Source organism: Gymnoscopelus braueri (assembly GCF_963280865.1).
Source record: "Gymnoscopelus braueri genome assembly, chromosome: 6".
Taxonomy (NCBI): Eukaryota; Metazoa; Chordata; class Actinopteri; order Myctophiformes; family Myctophidae; genus Gymnoscopelus; species Gymnoscopelus braueri.
In genome coordinates this window covers 58,337,460-58,357,400 of record NC_137607.1, presented here as the reverse complement: position 1 = coordinate 58,357,400, position 19,941 = coordinate 58,337,460, and the positions used below count along the sequence as shown (strand labels likewise).

Genomic DNA, 19,941 nt, shown 5'->3' with positions numbered 1-19,941 from the left:
ATTGATAATATCTCTATCTGGGTTTGTTGTCTCTCTATGTTATGATATATGAGACAATTGTACAGTAATTTCCATACACGGCACGGATCATATACTTTCATCATCTTTTTCATTTCCTTTCCACTTATAGAAGCACAATGCTATAGAGACAGTGTGTTTTCTGTTGATAAATCTCTCTTCCATTTATAGCTTCAGGGGATATCGTACTCCTGGCTGCTGTAATAATGCATTTCTATACTGTATGTATTTCATCTTATCTTACTGTATGTGTCTTTTGTTATGTTACAGTATGGTAGAGCATATCTAATTACAATGATTATTATATTATTATAAAAAAATTTAATGATGTTACATGAGTTAGCTAAGCTTTTGTCCAACATATTAAAATGTTGGACTACCTCCAAACAGCTAAGGCCTCCCCTAGATCTTTTTAAAGGGATAGTCACCCGAAAAACTTAATTTTCTTTACCCCACGGATATTTTTTTGGTTTTTGTCACATTCCTAAGCCAATAATTTGATGACCCTTTGTGTCTCCTACCAGAACCGCTGCCTGTCATCAAATTATTGGCTTAGGAATGCAACAAAATCAAAAAAAATATCCATGAATTCAAGTCTCCATGAGTGGCTATATAGAAACATTTTCATTTTGGGGGTGAACGATCCCTTTAATGTTGAAAATGATGTAAAAATAAATATTTTTGAAACATGCTAACAACACAAATGATGTATGGTGTCCCTGGCACAAAATACTTAAAGATGGGGGTCCACGGCCAAATATATATCAATTTGGGGGTCCTTGACATGAAAAACAATTATGTTATGTTATGTTATATTATGCTTACGCGGTAGCTTACGCGGTAGCTTCGTTACGTTATGCTACGTTACGTTACGGTAGCTGAGGGTACCTTATGGTACTTTCCGTTGTGTTACGTTATGCTACGGTACATTACGCTACGATACGTTACGTTATCTTGCGCTGCGCTGCGTTATGGTAGCTTCAAGATTATCAGGACTTTGTAAAATTACGTGAAGGGGGCTGCCATCACGTCAAATGTTGCCATTTGGTCAAATGTTGTCCCATGCTGTCACTATAGTAGAGCTTGAGAGTGGGAGTATGTTGAAACAACTGCAATGTGAAACAAAAAGCCCATTAGTCCAACGGTCCAATAGTCCGACAAATATTATGTTAGTTTGAGGTTAAGCTTAGGGCAGTGGTGGACAGTAACTACATACATTTACTTGAATACTGTACTTAAGTAAATGTTTAGGGTTAGTATCTGTTCTTTACTTGAGCATTTGTGTTATTGGATAATCATGACTTTCACTCCACTACATGACAAGACAAATATTGTACTTTTGACTCCACTACATTTCTAGGAAGGGGAAAAGTAGGCCTGAATTATGAATCAATCACAATGAGCTGTATTTCAAAATATTAGATCTACAAACACTACTGGGAAATCTTAGATTTTTAGGGGGACAATGTCAACATTTCAATACAGCAATGTGTTGATATCAAAAGCCAAATGCACTTTGTAATTTGTCCTTTTGAATACTTAAGTATTCTCAAAATGCTCAAAAAACAACTGAAGTGTTTTTAAAAGCAAAGGTTAGTGAAGAAGCACACTGTTGGACAAATGGTGCATGGCGCTGGATTAATGGCATGACACCTGTGAAACAGCAAAACAAACCACTGCAATGTTAATTAGACAGGGGGTGGTGGGGGGGGGGATGAAAGACATGAACGAAGAAAACAACTAACTTGGACTGGTGGGACAACTTGGGATACTGGAACCTGTGGGAGGGGGAAACAGGGGCTGTCATTTACAACAGTGGTTCTCAAACTTTTTCGTGCCAAGGACACCCAAATTCATATGTATTTGGCCGCGGACCCCCACCTGAAAATATGTTGTGCCAGGGACCCCCAGAAGCAAAGATTTGTGTTAAAGATTTTCACCTTTAAACATAAAAAAAAAAAAGATTTGCACACATTTTCAAAGTTTTTCAAAAATAGCAGATCTACAAGCTCATAGCGTGGCACTCCGTGCCGCGCTATGAGCTGGTACATCTGCTATTTTTGAATAACCAAAGTATACAATATGGATAAAGGGGTTAAAATGATTGTGACATTTTGCTGGGGGCCCCCTGGTATCCCCCCAAAGGACCCCTGGGGGTCCCCGGACCCTACTTTGAGAACCAAAGGTTTAGGCTACAGTCCCCAGTGCTAGTTTGAGAGTGTAGAAATGGACAATCGCAGGTACGTATTATGCTCAAGTATGCACACATGTACAATCACTCGCGCGCACACACGTTTTACAAGTTTAGTCTGTAGTTTCATTGAATATGGCCTCTGATATACGTAAGTCAGAGTTAAACTCATTCACTGCCAAGGACGACTTATGACGACTTTTTTGTTTTCAGTTCCACCAGATGGCGCTGTTCTCTGTCACCTGAGTGACCATTTTCACCCTCAAGTCAAACAGATCCAGGAGATTCAAAGATGTCCCCCCCCCCCCATCCACTTCCTGTTTAGCGTTTTTGGGAAAACAACTATCTTGATAGATGTGAGATGGCTTTCAACGAGGACAGTCGCATTTTTGGTTCTCTCCTGCATTCAACCCCGTGAGAAACAAGGATGGATTATTTGTCCCGGTTAACGTCTGTGTTGGTTTCAAGACCCGCGTTCTCAAACAGACCACCGCTGGAGGGAATTTGGCCGGTGACGACACAAGGGCTTCCCCACAAGCATCGTCACCAAGAGGATTTCCTCATGCGCCACATGGGCCCGAGACAACCGCAGGGTATCTCTCAGAGGGAAGCACAGGGATACGGTGATTTTCCCCCTGTTCTTCCTATCTCCTGGCACCACCGCTTGGCGTCGACGCGGGACAACAGCTTCACCCCTCCCCCACCTCCTCCTCCACCACCAGTCGATACCAGGACAACAACAAAGTGTCCCACCGAGAGGAATGCTGGGAAACTGAGTTATTTTCCCTGTTTTTCCAATTAACGGACGCTGGACGACAACTACATGGTTTCCCTCTGTGGGATCGGCGTGGAAACAGAGATTATTTTCTCCCTGAGTTTCCCATTTTCCCAAACAGTCCATCGCCTGGTGGAATTTGGCCGAGGTCGACACAAGGGTTTCCCCACATCACCCCTCCCCCACCTCCACCAGTAAGAAAGATCTTAGACGGCAGGTCTAAGGAAGGATATACTGCCTCAAATCACCTCCACATCTCCCCCGCGGACATCACAAAGTCCCCCCCTCCCCCACCCACACCTCCTCCCCCCCCCCACACCACCCACACCTCCTCGCTCATTACCGACAAGCAATTGGTAGCAATTTGGTTTGCCTACTTTTGCCTAATGAAATTTTCAATCAATCAATAAATTGAGTTCAATTTTTTTTCCCCTGCATTTTGACGAGACATGCTATATTCAACAGCCTGTAACAAGGGAAGGGGGGTCGCTGTGATTTATTTTTTCTCGCGGCAGCACAGTGAAACCCTCCGTGCTTAACAACAATGGATATAAATATTCTGTGACCAGTTGAAAAGGTAAGAAAAACTAAAATCGCAGGCAGTGGGCAAACGCAGCCAGAAATAAGTATGTTTAGGCTATTTATTTGTTTTGTAAATTAACGACCTACTTCATGAGTGTCACACAAAAGTAGCGACGCATTTTGAGCTTGTATAGATCTGCTATTGTTGAATTAGTAACAGTTTGGGACATATGAGGTTCGACCTGACAGCAAAAATATCAAACTAGGGGTCATTGAAATGAAAAAAGGCTGATGGAGATCCCATAACCCATAGGACATATCACAGAAGAAAAAACGAAAGAAAAAAATGTTAATTAAAACTGTAATGCATCACAATTATACAGTGTTAATACAGATATGAATGCAGCTGCATCTCGGCTTTGGTTAGCTTGGTCTTATTGACTGTGAACTGAGGAACGTTGGATAATTCAATAACATGAAATGTGGCCTTATTTTCCCCTCAACTTTCTATCCCAGAGAGAAAGATGAAAGCACTCATTAAGAGAAAGAGAGAGGAAAGATGAATAGAAAGACAGAACAGATGGAGAGAGACTCACAGAGCAGCAGAGAGACAAACAGACATACAGGAAAGACATGGATGGAGACATGGAATTAGAGGGAGAAGTCAAAAAAAATCCTTCCGGTCGGCCGCTCCAATGTTAACTCCTTGACTAAAAGCTTAATATCTCCATTTCTTTTTAACGTGGTGGAAGTGAGCCGTTTTCGATCGCCGATCACTCTGCAATGGAGGATCGCATTAGTTCCAGGCGTTAGTCGGGACCCTCCGCCGTCTCGCACGCACGCTTTGTTTACATGCACTTCCGCGTCGGGGCTTCTACAGCACAAAACGTAAGTGGATGGAAGATATGCAGGCACTGAACGTACCCTATTTTAATAAACCTCTGGCACACAATGTGTTAATAATAAATCATGAGTCAACCTCCAAAAAAGCCGAAAGTTATGGACACCAAACCCAGCCAAAGCAAAGAAGAAAATGCTCTCTTTTAGGACTGAATGGCTGGCGGAGTTTGTAAATAGACGGACAACATGTGAAACTGGGAGATATGTTTTCTTTTTCGGATGAGAAAGGAATTATCTACAAAACATGTTGTGAAGCCAAAGTTCCAGGTGACTTTTCTGAAGGGAAAATGTGGAACGAATGGAAAATGTACTACCTTAAGCGCCACCTCCAGCACAAAACCCACCAGAATGCTGCTGGGATTTTACGACGACGCAAGGAGGGGGTTGGAATCGGTGCGTTGCTGCAGCAGAACGCAGAGGAACGACGCGAAAGGACTGAACAGTCGCAAAAGAAAAAATTGGACAGCCAGCAAGTTAAAGTGCTCATTGACAATGTACTACGCAGCATTAAAATGAACGCATCAATGCTGGCTGTTCAAAAGATACATGATCATCAGAAAAATATGTGAGTATTAGAGATGCGCGGATAGGGTTTATCGTCACCCAAATCCGCATATACGTGTTCATTATCCACCCGCCATCCAACTGCGTTAATTATACCATCCTATTTCTAGATCCGCACCAACCGCATCAAATTATCATTATTTTCCTGACGTTTTCTTATAAACAATGTTACTCACCACTGTCTGTCGCGATGTAGTGACTGTATACAATCCATATCTATGGTAACAACAAGACGGAGTTTCATTCACTTTACTTTCGCTTTCATGGCTCTGTTGCCATGTCTGTCTTTATAAGCGACTTTTCGGCTAATTTGGCACTTGTTTTGGGCTTGTTTTCATAGACCTGGCTGCTTATTTCTATTGCAAAATCTGGCAACCCTGGCTTCATGCGGTACAAAGACCCCTTGCCGGTAAAGCAACGTGCAGTAGGCGGCTAATTTGTGCCTGATGTAAAATGACGTAATATTAAAATACTACAAACTCACGCACGGCGAGATTTCGTGCTTTTAAAAAGCTATAATAGGCCTATAGATTGATATCATTCATTTAATTCCCGCATTATTTCACCCGCGGTTTATCGAATATTTATTAATTATTATATTTGATTGACCCAAATCCACCCAAACTGCGGTTAACTGCGGCAACCGCAACTAAAACCGCGATCCGTGCACATTTGAGGAACTAGCAGAGGTCCTCGATCAGGATACACTGTCATTCAGGCCTTTGAATGAGGTGCGATGGCTGTCACGCAACCAAGCTGTAAATGCTGTTCTGAGGAACTACACTGTTCTTGAGGAATACTGCAAAACAACATACAGTGATAATGGAGATCCAGTGGCAAAATACTGCTACAAAAAGCTGAGTAATCCAAAGTACAAGTTTACACTCACTGCTCTTGGAGATGTGTTGAGCGAGCTGGCACAACTCTACCTCTCTCTTCAAAAATGCAACCTGGCGGTGATGGAAGGGCATTGCCTTGCAAGAGCAAAGATCGAGAAGCTGCGTTTGCAGTACCTGAATGATGCGGGAGAGCCTCAGTGGAGTGACAGAGTCAAAGCGGTGATAAGGACCTCAACAGCTGATGGGGATATTACTCTGTTTATTCACAGCCTGTGTGATCACCTGGATGCTCGTTTTCCAGTGGATGGTTTAAAAGAGTGGTCTGCGTTTGACATTGCAGCATTGAGTTCAGACATCAGTTTTGACTAAAGATCAACAGATGTTGCTGTGCTGGCAAAGAAGTACCAGGCCATTCCCCGCCCACAGTCTATGGATGCCATTAACAGTGAATATGCTGATTTGAAGTACATTGTGAGACACAAACTGAAACAAGGGACAATCAGCACATTCTCACATATGGTGGCTGCAACACTTAGATGTGAGGAGCTGAGGGACGTCTCACAGCTTGTGGACATTTGTGGGACATTTCAAGCATCCAGTGCAGACTGTGAAAGAGGATTTAACTTGATGAATCGAATCAAAACAACATCAAGAAATCGTCTTCAAGTGGAACCTTTGGACCAGTTAATGCGAATCAAGTCAAGGCTGCAAAGCAGATGGTGCCACCATCAACCTGGACAAGGTGTACAAACACTGGAAAACTGAGAAGGACAGACGGGAAAAATAAGGTAACATATTAGTTCCTGATCAGATATGTGCTTGTTCTACAGTCACTCATTAGGAATTATCATTCTGAATCATTAAGGGCTTGTTTTTATAATTTGTAGAACTGCTAATATTAACATAATTATGTTTAGTCATATATTTTCAAGACCAAGACAGTTTCAAGACTATATGTTCTATTCTTACTATATACTGTAACAGTATATGTTTGTGTTTTGAATGTGGCAAAAATCAGATCTTTGAAGATTAATGACCAGACCAGAGGAGAAGTGGCTTCTGCTGCCGGTACTACCTCAGAAGACTTTTCTTTTGAGGAGCAGAGGAGGCCTTACATTTTACCATCTGCCAGTGCATCATCAATGGACATTGGATTTTTTTTTCTTCTCTCTTTTAGCCCTTTTTGACAGTTACATTACTTGATTACTAGTTACTTGGAGTAAGAACCTTAAACTTGTTCTCTTTATTGCACTTTTCCCCTCTTGTTATATACGATATAAGATAATGTGGTCTTGGACGTGTTACATTTGTGGTGTCTACCCAGTACCCACCATACCATATGTGTTCACATATAATACAAATAAATGCAATAGATATACAACAAAATATATTGTTTTCTTTTTCATTGTTACTGTAAGTAACTGACTTATATATAGTACAATTTATTTAAAAGTAATCCAACTGAACTGAAATTAGATTCTTAAGCCATATAACTCATTATCTAGCGGTTGGACAGTTGGTGTCAAGGTGACACGTGTCGAAGTCAGATTTATCAACGGATCGTATACAGCCAATCCTAGCGTACATCAGGTCGGAGCTTTGATAAATCTCACGTCTGAAAACGAGCGTCATTTAAATAACACGCCCTTAAATATTCACAAAACGCCCCGACTTCAAGACATGAAGAACCAGAATACGACCCAAAAAAAGCATGAAAAGCCAATAAGAAAGAGTTTCCCCCGTTCGCCTCGCCACACACGCACACGCCTCTCTCTCACACACACACACACACACACACACACACACACACACACACACACACACACACACACACACACACACACACACACACGCCCGCCCAACTGTGTCTTTCTTTCATGTAATCCTTAGCGTAGTGGTACAATCTTTGTTGTCACATACTGTAGGTAGGCTTGTAGCCTACATGAATGACATATTATGATACCAATCACATCGCCATGAATGGAATACGTTTGTATACCCATTTATTTAACCCATACCAAGCAGTGCGTGTTCGAGTTACACTAAATAAAGCAGTCGAGTGTGTGTGTGTGTGTGTGTGTGTGTGTGTGTGTGTGTGTGTATTTGTGTTTGTGTGTGTCCGCGGCGGCCTCACTACAGGCTGCTCGCACAGACACACACGAGTTGCGTCCATGGAGTTTATTTTTTATATGGATAAATCCGTGTGCCATGATCGGCGCATTGCAGAGAACTACTAAAGGTAAGGACTTTGTCCACCGTCCCTGGGCGCGGACTGGAGGTGGACCAGCTCGCCACCGTCCCTGGGCTTGGAGGTTGTGTGTGTGTGTGTGTGTGTGTGTGTGTGTGCGCGTGTGTGTGTACGTGTACGTGTAGTTGCCGATCGCTATGTTGTTTGAAACAAAAGAAAAGGCATTGGGCTTGTGTTTGTGTGTGTGTGCTCGCGCGCGCGCGTGCCTCACTACGACTGCTCGCACAGACACACACGAGGTACGTGCATCCCCGCGCGTGTATGAGCTAGCATGCTCATGCACATTACACTTTACAGATCTATGTGAACTTTAGGTTTAGGCAGGTTCAGGAGAACTTCATCCCCTCCCCCGCGAGTGTGCACATACGATGCACATAATGTGCATTAGAGCGCCCCCATGTGGAAAAATAAATAAATCTCTTCACGGAGATCTCCGGTTTTGGCACTCAACGCGACTATTTACAAAACCAGAGAATCCCGGTTTTGGCACCCAATGTGTTAACTCATTACTGCCAAAGACGACTTTTATGACTTTTTCGTTTTCAGTGGTTTTCCACCAGATGGTGCTGTTTTCTAACACAAAAGTGACCATTTTCATCCTCAAGTCACACAGATCCAGGAGATCACGTGATCGAAAGATCTCCACCACCATTAACTTCCTGCTTAGCGTATTTGGGGAAAAGGCTGTATATTTTTTTCTCCCTGCATTTTTGACGAGACATGCTATGTTCAATGGCCTGTAACAAGCAAACGGGGGGGGGGGGGGGGTCCCGATGATTTTTTTTTCTTTCTCGCGGAAGCAGAGAGAAACCCTCCGTGTTCAGAAGACTTTTTTTTTGAGGAGCAGAGGAGGCCTTACATTTTACCATCTGCCAGTGCATCATCAATGGACATTGGATTTTTTTTTCTTCTCTCTTTTAGCCCTTTTTGACAGTTACATTACTTGATTACTAGTTACTTGGAGTAAGAACCTTGAACTTGTTCTCTTTATTGCACTTTTCCCCTCTTGTTATATACGATATAAGATAATGTGGTCTTGGACGTGTTACATTTGTGGTGTCTACCCAGTACCCACCATACCATATGTGTTCACATATAATACAAATAAATGCAATAGATATACAACAAAATATATTGTTTTCTTTTTCATTGTTACTGTAAGTAACTGACTTATATATAGTACAATTTATTTAAAAGTAATCCAACTGAACTTAAATTAGATTCTTATAACTCATTATCTAGCGGTTGGACAGTTGGTGTCAAGGTGACACGTGTCGAAGTCAGATTTATCAACGGATCGTATACAGCCAATCCTAGCGTACATCAGGTCGGAGCTTTGATAAATCTCACGTCTGAAAACGAGCGTCATTTAAATAACACGCCCTTAAATATTCACAAAACGCCCCGACTTCAAGACATGAAGAACCAGAATACGACCCAAAAAAAGCATGAAAAGCCAATAAGAAAGAGTTTCCCCCGTTCGCCTCGCCACACACGCACACGCCTCTCTCTCTCCCTCACACACACACACACACACACACACACACACACACACACACACACACACACACACACACACACGCCCGCCCAACTGTGTCTTTCTTTCATGTAATCCTTAGCGTAGTGGTACAATCTTTGTTGTCACATACTGTAGGTAGGCTTGTAGCCTACATGAATGACATATTATGATACCAATCACATCGCCATGAATGGAATACGTTTGTATACCCATTTATTTAACCCATACCAAGCAGTGCGTGTTCGAGTTACACTAAATAAAGCAGTCGAGTGTGTGTGTGTGTGTGTGTGTGTGTGTGTGTGTGTGTGTATTTGTGTTTGTGTGTGTCCGCGGCGGCCTCACTACAGGCTGCTCGCACAGACACACACGAGTTGCGTCCATGGAGTTTATTTTTTATATGGATAAATCCGTGTGCCATGATCGGCGCATTGCAGAGAACTACTAAAGGTAAGGACTTTGTCCACCGTCCCTGGGCGCGGACTGGAGGTGGACCAGCTCGCCACCGTCCCTGGGCTTGGAGGTTGTGTGTGTGTGTGTGTGTGTGTGTGTGTGTGTGTGTGTGTGTGTGTGTGTGCGCGTGTGTGTGTACGTGTACGTGTAGTTGCCGATCGCTATGTTGTTTGAAACAAAAGAAAAGGCATTGGGCTTGTGTTTGTGTGTGTGTGAACTGAGAACTTCATCCCCTCCCCCGCGAGTGTGCACATACGATGCACATAATGTGCATTAGAGCGCCCCCATGTGGAAAAATAAATAAATCTCTTCACGGAGATCTCCGGTTTTGGCACTCAACGCGACTATTTACAAAACCGGAGAATCCCGGTTTTGGCACCCAATGTGTTAACTCATTACTGCCAAAGACGACTTTTATGACTTTTTCGTTTTCAGTGGTTTTCCACCAGATGGTGCTGTTTTCTAACACAAAAGTGACCATTTTCATCCTCAAGTCACACAGATCCAGGAGATCACGTGATCGAAAGATCTCCACCACCATTAACTTCCTGCTTAGCGTATTTGGGGAAAAGGCTGTATATTTTTTTCTCCCTGCATTTTTGACGAGACATGCTATGTTCAATGGCCTGTAACAAGCAAACGGGGGGGGGGGGGGGGGTCCCGATGATTTTTTTTTTCTTTCTCGCGGAAGCAGAGAGAAACCCTCCGTGTTTAGCAAACCGTTGGGGGATCGATCATACTGGATATAAATATTCTGTGACTAGTTGAAAAGGTAAGGAAAATCTATAATCGCTGGCAATGGGTGAAGCTCTACTGTCCTCTGACAGTAGAGCTTCAAAGCCCTCACTGGACAGAGACAGCAGCCGTCTATCCTCCGCTGAAGCGAAAGGAGGTGGATGAAAAGCTACCAGCTCAACCATCCCGTTCTTGCGCACAAACGCCATGTTGGGTTTAAGCAAAACTCTTCCGTTGTCGCCTGAGAACCTCATGCATTCCGAACTCACTGAGAGCGCATGCATGTCACTGACCCGTTTAGCTGTAGACAAAGCAACCAAAACGACCGTTTTGAGACTAACGATCTTCAGATCCACAGACTCAAAAGGCTCGAACGGTGGATGGCAAAGTGCATCCAGTACCACCGCCAGGTCCCAGGCTGGGAAAAGAGGCCTAGTAACCGGTCTGGCCCGGATTCCCTGCCGCCTCAGTGGAGCTATGGCCGCATCGGTGCACTTCACGAACACCCTGGGGCTCAGCGACATACCGAAGGGGAAGACTGTGTACTCGTACACCCTCCCCTCGAAGCCAAAGCGTAGGAACTTCCTGTGCGGCGGGTAAATTGGGATGTGGAAATAAGCATCCTTGAGATCGATGCTGTCCGCAACAGCCCTGCGGTTGTCAACATTCGAAAGTTGTAAACCGTCAGATATTTGTTGAGACCCTTCAGATTCAGAATGGGTCGTACACCCCCCCCCTTCTTTTTCACCAGAAAATATTTCGAATACAAACCCAAACGGTTCTGGTTCGGGAGTAATTATCTGATAGCGCCTTTGCTCAAGAGGGAGGTTACTTCCTCCCTCTGAGTGTTGGCTGCTGGACCCTTCGCATGAGAAAACAATACTTTGTCTGTCATGGGGGGTTTTGTGGAGAATTTCAGCCTGTAACCCTTTTGTATTGTGCGCAACACCCAAGGATTTGGCTTGCAAATTTTCCATTGCTCCACACACCGAGCGAGCGGGTTGGTGGGGGTTAATAAAGTCACCGGCCGCTTGGAGCGTATATTCGTTGCCATGGGGACCGATGACGGTGCTACTGGAGCCAACGGTGCCATACCTGGGGCGCCCACTAGAGACAGTAGGGGTACTAACGGTCCGTCCGGAAGACTCAACGGAGTCACGTGACTGGTCACGGGAACCCTCCTCAATGTCAACATCCGGTCTGTCCTGGACTGCCGCCATCTTAGCTTGTTTGTTTCCATGGAAACCAACGGCGCCGCTACTTGTGTGGTCCCCGCTAGAGACAGTAGAGGTAGCGATGGCCTGCGTGGGAGACTCAAGGGAGTCACGTGGCCGGCCACGGGAACTCTCCCCGATGTCAATATTAGGCCTACCGTGGTCGTCGCCATCTTGTCTGAGCCCAACGGCTCGGGACGGAGCATCGACAAACCGGCCCTCCCTGTAGGAGGTGCTTTGTCGCCCTCCAGCGGCGAACGAGGGCTTGTGCATGTGTGATGGTAAAACTGAGGGGTCATCTGTCCCTCCAAAATGGTGGCGACAGAGGTCCGCTTTTCCTGACCTAAATGCTTCCGTCCCACAGTGGCGCACCCTGGTGGACGGAAGACAAAACCGACATGACTTTATTCCACTGGTGCTTTTGCGCCCCCTGGTGGACGGGAGTGACGTCGGTTTTTCTATTACCTTTGTATGATCCAAAACATGCACAGAGTTTATCCCAGCAATGTCTGGAACACTGGAATTCGGTGGTTCCAGGCATTGTGGGCTTATGAAATGAGAGCGTTCATTCATCCCATGCACAGATGTTATCCCAGCAATGTCTGGAACACCGGAGTTTGGGCGTTCCAGGCATTGTGGGCTTATATAATGAGAGCATTGGAGCAGAGGTGCCCGCGGAACGCGGACTCCACTGCTCCGCTGCTCTAGGACATGTGGAATAACGAGCTGGTTTGTAACATGTAACACATTTATTTTCTTTGGCAGAAAAACAGGTACTTGCATACATACATTTACGTTTTCCATACTAAGTCTTTTGGCACTCGTGGAGCCGTCCCTGACCCTGTCCATAGAGGCCTGAAAAGCCACTGTCCTCTTCCCCAGCACGAACGTCCGAGGGGGGGGCTGAACCAGTCTGTGCACCGGTGAGAGAGTGTCACTTACCCCGTGCGCCGCGGCAGGCTTTCCCCGTGTCGCGATGTGTAGGCCTGGGGTTGGGGGCGGGGTGCTGGCGGGGGGAAGGTCTGCCCCGGCTGTTTCCCACTTCCCGGGGTCTCTCCCTTGAGGTCGCTTGGGCCGAGGAGGACCGTGAGGTGCTGGCCTGTCCATGGCAAGAGGAGGAGGAACGTCCTCTGCCGGCGGGCCTTTCGTTGCGGGGCCTGGAAGATGCAGGGGGGGCGGGTTCCAGTACGCCAGCCGCTGCTTCCCTCTGGGCCTTCCTGGACTCGGTGGAGACGCGGAGGAACTCCGAGGCGCCCGCAAACAGATTGTCTGGTCTCGGCGGGAGCGCCATGACCATCTTCCTCTCGTCAGTTACCTCCGGGCGGAAATCGGCGAGGTCGAGCCAGCGTGCTCGCTCGATTGCTGCGCTGTCCGCGATGGATTTCCCAACCCACGCCGTGGCGTGGCGAGTCACCTTTATGTTGAGTTGTTGCAGGGCCTCCAACTCCTCTGCGTCGTCGCCCCAGGCCTCCCTCAGCTCGGTCAGACGTTTAGCGGTCGAGCCCTGGAGGATAGCCACCATGTTGAGCGCACGCGCCGCCAGCACCGCCGATTTGTAGGCCTTTTTCACCGCCACAGAGAGTGACTTCTCCTTCTGGATGGTGAAGTGGGGCTCGGGGGTCAGGGGCACCACGCCGCGTTGATCCACGATACCCTGGGCCAGCACGAGGTCCATGGGGGGGCAGGCGATGAGGCCCATTTTTGGAGCGTCCACCACATCGAGCGGAAAGCCTAACCTTGAGGGCTCGGAGTGGTTCTCCCAGGTGGACATCAGGGCCCTCGCGAAGCCCTTGGCGACCGGGTTCTTCCTGGACCTGGGTGAACGCTAGTCCTGGGGGGCCAAGCCCTGGTACTCGTCGTCAGGAGGGGTGGGGGCTTGCTCATCCAGCGGTCGCTCGAGGCCACACCTAGCGAGGGCCCTTTCGATGATCGCCAATACGGGCTCCTCTCTTTTGGCGGGGTCGGATTCCAGTTCCTGCCTAGCAGGCCAGCTGGGCCCCGGTTGACCACCGGAGGCCTACAGGGTGTCGTCGTGTAGAGGACTGGACATGGCGGCCTCCCCGGAGACTTCCTAGAAGGAGGGTAGCTCACCCTCGTCCTCCCCCTCGTCCATGCTGCCGTCGTCGGAGCCCTCGCTGTCCTCTGGCGACGCACTGCCGTCCCTGTACGCCTGCGGAGGTAGAGGTGTAGATGGCTGGGAAGAGGGGGAGGAAGAGCCGCTGGTAGGCTGTACCTGGGTGGGTCCCCCAGGCACAGCCCTCGCTGCTGCTGGAGTGCTGTACTGCACGGCTGGTGTAGCAGCCTGGAGGCGCCGCGAACCGTGGCTTGCGCTGCTCGGGGGCGCCGGGGCTGCTAGAGGGCCCATGGTGATCTGGGGACGCATGCGGTGGGGCCCACCACGCCCGTTCTCTGGAGCCGCGCCGATCTGGGACGAAACCCCGCTGCTTCCTCCGACGAGTGCCCTGGCCCTGGCCAGGCGGCTGTCGAGGTACAGGGTGGAGAAGAACCTGCAGTCAGTGCAGTGTCCTGGTGCATCGGGGAAATGCCTCGCTGCAAAGGCATGCTGGAGCCCGAGGCAGGAGATGCAAAACCCGTGGGGGTCGTCTCCGGCGATGAGCATGCGGCAGTCCAGTAGGCCGCATGTGCGTGGTTCCTCCATCATAGAGCTAGCGTCGAGTGTTTGCTAAGCTAACGCTAACGCTAGGCTAGGTTTAACACAGCAACTGACGGAGAGCTAGGCTAGTTAGCTTTTAGCTGCTAGGCTAATTAGCTTTAGCAGCTAACTCTGACTTGACCGTGCTAGCACGTGAGGAGGAAAACTTTAGTTAAAAGGTTGAAGAAAGAAGATAGCCGTGGGAGTGGACCTAAAATATTTTTTAACGGAGGAAAACCCGCGGGTTGATACAAGTACCACCGCTGTGGGCTAGAACAGTTTTTTGTCCAAAGAAATCAAATCGTTTTTAGAATTTGTTTGTTTAGTATGTCTTAAGCCGTGTCGCATCTGCCATGCAGAGAAGCAAAAGAGGATGAGCCTACGTCACGCGAGGGGTTTTATACCCCTTCCGGTCTTCCGGTGACATACCCTTATCAGCCAATGGCCCGGGAGTTTATGGTATGTAGCTCTGTGCATCGCCAGGAGGCGCTGATATCCCATAGTAGTATGTTACGGAGAATTTGAAGAGAAACCAGAGTTTTGCGTGTGTGTGTGTGTGTGTGTGTGTGTGTGTGTGTGTGTGTGTGTGTGTGTGTGTGTGTGCGTGTGTCTGTGTGTCTGTGTGTCTGTGTGTCTGTCTGTGTGTGTCTGTGTGTGTGTGTGTGTGTGTGTGTGTGTGTGTGTGTACCTTGTGTGTGGTAGTGGATGCGTCTCAGCTCTACGGGGTCAGAGGAGTGCTCCAGCAGTGCATCTTTCATGCCTGAAGAGCAGTGTTCATCTTTAGCTGAAGGAGACGCTCGCTTCCTGGAGACACCATGACATGCAATGAGAACACATAGACAAGATGTACACCATACTATGGCACATACCTACATACATTATGTATGTACGCACACACTATTACGTCAGTGGTGGAAAAAGTACTCAATTTGTTTACTTAAGCAAAAGTATCAATACTCCGTTACAAGTAAAAGTACGGGATACAAAATGTACTTGAGTAAAAGTACAAAAATATTGGCATCAAAATGTACTTTAAAGTATCAAAAGTAAAAGTACTCATTATGCAGAATGTCCCATTTCAAGTTTTAAAAAAATATTTTTTTGGAAATAGCAGATCTACAAGCTCACAACTGCGTCACGGTGCGACGCAATTGTGACCTTGTAGATCTGCTATTTTCACATGGCCGAAATGTATATTTTGTAATAATAGTCAAAATCTACAAAGTAACTAAAGTTTTCAAATAATTGTAGTGGAGTAAAAGTACAAAGTTGCCTCTGAGATGTAGTTGAGTAAAAGTAAAAGTAATTCAAATTGGAAGTACTCCTGTAAAGTAAAAGTACCTCAAAATTGTACATGTACTTAGGTACTCTACGCCACTGTTTAACGCAAGCACTCTTGTACGACGAAGTAAGCCATTAATAAGAAACGAGAAAAAAAGAAGAAGAAAAAACATAAATAGTTGCTATGTGGAGATGCAAGGTTTCATGCAGAGTGGATGCACCAGCAGGAAGTACCAACCTGTCCTGGTTGCTGCGTTCACAGGTAGCACAGGAAACAGGAAACAGGAAACCACGAGGAGAAACACAGGAAGGATTGAGTTACAGTATGTTCACCAACTCTCTCTACCTCATCCTTAGCTAAACTCTTTGGCTCTGTCCCCACAGGGTTGCAAACAGCTCTCTCAGATTCTGACTCACTTTATTGTCACTTAGATGCACTGGTTAGATACATACAGTACACATGAAAAATGTACACGCTCTGAAGCTCCGCTACAATAATAATACAAAAACACATAATAAAAACGTCAACTTAAAGCCTAAAAACACTCAATAAAAACAGGGCAAACTCAAAAAATATACACCTCGGAGCACAGATCTCCCCCAGGCCAGGGAGTAGAAGTCAATCTTAGCCAATCAGGATGAACTATGAAAAATTGGACAGGTCCGTCTTGATGACATGACGACTATAGAGATAATGTGTACAGATTTGCCTGATGTTTGGACAATTTGTTTTTGGAGTAATAGCAAAAAAAATTGTTTTGCAAAAATCGGCCTCCTGGTGAGCTTGTAGATCTGCTATTTTTTTTAAAAATTGTGAACATTTGTGGGAATATTTTTAACTCTGTTACAACTTCTAGGGGTCCCTGGAATATAATATTTTGAGATGGGGGTCCACGGCCAACTACATTATATTTTTTGAGAACCACTGATATTATAGCATCATACGTTTTTCTCTCTTCAAAAAAATGTTAGGATTTAGAAGACATTTGTAGAATCCCCAGAAGCAATAAGATTTCAGTTACAAATGTTTACTTCAAATCTTTGAATATATATTCAAAGATTTGCACAAATGTTCAAAATGTTTCAAAAATAGCAGATCTACAAGCTCATAGGGCGGCACTCGGTGCTGTGCTATGATGGTTGGGATCTTTAATGACCCTCAGGGATTTGTTGAGGCAGCGCTGGGTGCAGAGATCCTCCAGGCTAGGAGGATCGCTCGGCCCAACTCCTTTCTATCTTATTATCATCAATTGCTTGAAATGATATACAGTAGCTAGTGGTAAAAGTCACTGCCCACGGCTTTGTCCAGCGTCTACACGAATACAATTGGCCCGTGTTCAGGGGAGGAAAGCCGGGCGGGGAGGGTGATATCGGTCATTGCACGTACTCCTAAGGGCTGGGGTGGCATCTGTCAGCGGGGAGTGTTGGGCGGGAGGAGTAGGACGAAGGCTCTACATCCTCCTGGTGGGGGCTCCTCACTGGCAGGTGAGTCAGTAGGATATGACAGCAGTGTCAACACAGAAATGTGTGCGGGGAGGAATCAATTGGCATAACAACAAAATTGGGGAGAAAAGGGGAAAAAAATTATTGGCTACTCTAAATTTTGAGGGAAAAAAATAGATTGATTGTTGTTGAATGTTTATTGGACCACAATGGAGTGAGAGAGTGAGAGTGAGAGTGAGAGTGAGTGAGAGTGAGAGTGAGAGTGAGAGTGAGAGAGAGACGCACGCACAGACAGACAGACAGTGGTGGAAAAAGTACTATTTTCTTTTTACTTAAGTAAAAGTATAAATACTGCAATGTAGAAACGCTGTTACAAGTAAAAGTCTGGTCATCTAAATTCTTAAATACTTGCGTAAAAGTACAAACGTATTGGCATCAAAATGTAGGCTACTTAAAGTACCAAAAGTAAAAGTACTCATTATGCAGAATATCCCGTTTCACATGTTATCATATCTCAAAAATGTATACAAATCTTTTGAAAATAGCAGATAAGCTCACAACGCATCGCGACAAATTGTGAGCTTGTAGATCGGCTATTTTCAAATGGCCAAACTTTAAATGAGGCTGAAGACAGACAGACAGAGCTGTCATGGTCAGTGGAGTGTGACAGATGGATGGATGCCACCAACCCAGTCCGTCCACATGTGTGCCTGAGGATAGGTCCGCTCAGCCGAGCACAGAACACACACGCACGCGTGTGCGTGCGTGCGTGCGTGTCTGTGTGTGTGTGTGTGTGTGTGTGTGTGTGTGTGTGTGTGTGTGTGTGTGGAGCCGCAGGGTACCCTAACTCTCTACCATTATGCCAGTGAGCGGAAAGGCTTTAGCCTCCAACCTCTGCCCAATACACAGTGGTGCATTTTTTTACTTAAGTAAAAGTATCAATACCACAATGTAGAAATACTCTGTTTCAAGTAAAAGGCCCGAATTAAACTCACTGCAGCTATTTTCGAATATCCGAAGTATAACATATGGCTGGTTAATGTAGGATATGTTTTTTTGTAATAATAATCTAAATCTAGAAACTAACGTGCAACTAAAGTTTTCAAATAATTGTAATGGCATGAAAAAAACTACTCAAGTAAAGTAAAAGTAACTTAAAATGATACTGATGTCGATTGGCTATTTTCAGCGAAAGCTTTCCCCACATAAATACACTATAGCAGGGAGCCCTGAGGGACTCGGCTGAACCATAATGGGGGTTTAAGAGGTCAAGTATGGTACCTACTGTATCTAAATATACTGAGTTACTTTCCACACTGCCCAGTGTTATCGTGGTCAAGCATAGCCGTTGGCCTACAGCCTGCGCCAACACAAACTGAAGGACAACGCCCCCGACTCTGACAAACTAACTCTTCACTTTCTCATCTTCAGTGGTGGACAATAACTAAGTACATTTTCTTGAGTACTATACTTTATTAAAAAAAACTTATGAACTTCACGCCAATACATTTCAAAGTCACACCTTTCTAGGAAGGGAAAAAAAACATACATCATGAATTAACCACCAAAGCTATATCTAACTCATTCAGTGCCAATTGGCCATTCATCATTAACAAATGCCCACTGTGAGGAAGCCTGTTTTTCACTTTACCCAAATTAATTCTGTTTATTAGCCTTTTTTGGAAACACTGTCTATGGTCCCCCAGGCTATGGGATTGGGTGTCAGTGTTGCCACATTTTGCCAGAGGAATAAGTAAGCAGGTCTATGAAAATGATGCTCATATCCCCAACGGGTATGGACTAGTGACTTGTAACACGTCAAAACAGTGTTTTCAGTGTTTACGCTAGATGACTCTTCGCCAACCTATGAGTGATCCTATGACATACGGACAAGAGTATACCTGGAAATAACGTGATCACAACAAACCCAGCCCCGTCCGATCTAATGTTAAAGGATTTAGAAAAATAAAAAATTCTCTGCTTTCTTGTTTTTTCCTGCGTTTTTGGCGAGAACAAGCTATATTCAACAGCCAATAACTAAAGAACGGAGGATCGCGGTGACACGCTTCCCCCCCCCGATGGAAGCAGAGCACTCCTCCGTCTTTTGTGACACTCTGTGTCGATCGTCCTGGAGCGAAATATTCCGTGGCTCTTGAAAGGTTAGTAAAAATGCTCAAAAACGCTGGCACTGGCTGCACTGTTCTGGAAAAAAAAGGTCCAGGACCCACAAATGGGTCCCGACTCCCGACCCACTTTTTGGGAAAAAAGTGGAGACGGATTGCTGAGGTGGAGCACCATACCATCAGTTCCCAGTACATACCGCATGACTTGACACACCCAAGCCGTGCTACTCATACGCTGAGTTTGGCGGGATCGAACCCATGACCTTGTGGTCCAAAGGCGAAAGTTCTTCCGACTGAGCTATTCACCATATTCCTGGCCACGCCCAGGAAGTAGGTAGCAAGGTAGGCAAGTAGGGGGGTGGGGAGCCCCATCAAGGGGTTTCCTGTTTACCAGTGTTGCCATGTCTGCTTATAATAAGCGACATTGGGCTTGATTGATTGTAGTTGCTTATTTTGGCTTGCTTCC

General features: G+C 45.7%; 1 protein-coding gene across 1 annotated transcript in view; it reads right to left on the bottom strand.

Annotated features, from left to right (window-relative positions):
• The window catches only part of ptprfa (protein tyrosine phosphatase receptor type Fa), a 396,384-nt gene that overhangs the window by 106,788 nt on the left and 269,655 nt on the right, over positions 1 to 19,941 (bottom strand). Inside the window, exon 24 of the mRNA XM_080430969.1 lies at positions 15,317 to 15,432. Within this exon, the coding sequence (XP_080287095.1) occupies positions 15,317 to 15,432 (116 nt within the window). The remainder of the gene's footprint in view (positions 1 to 15,316; positions 15,433 to 19,941) is intronic.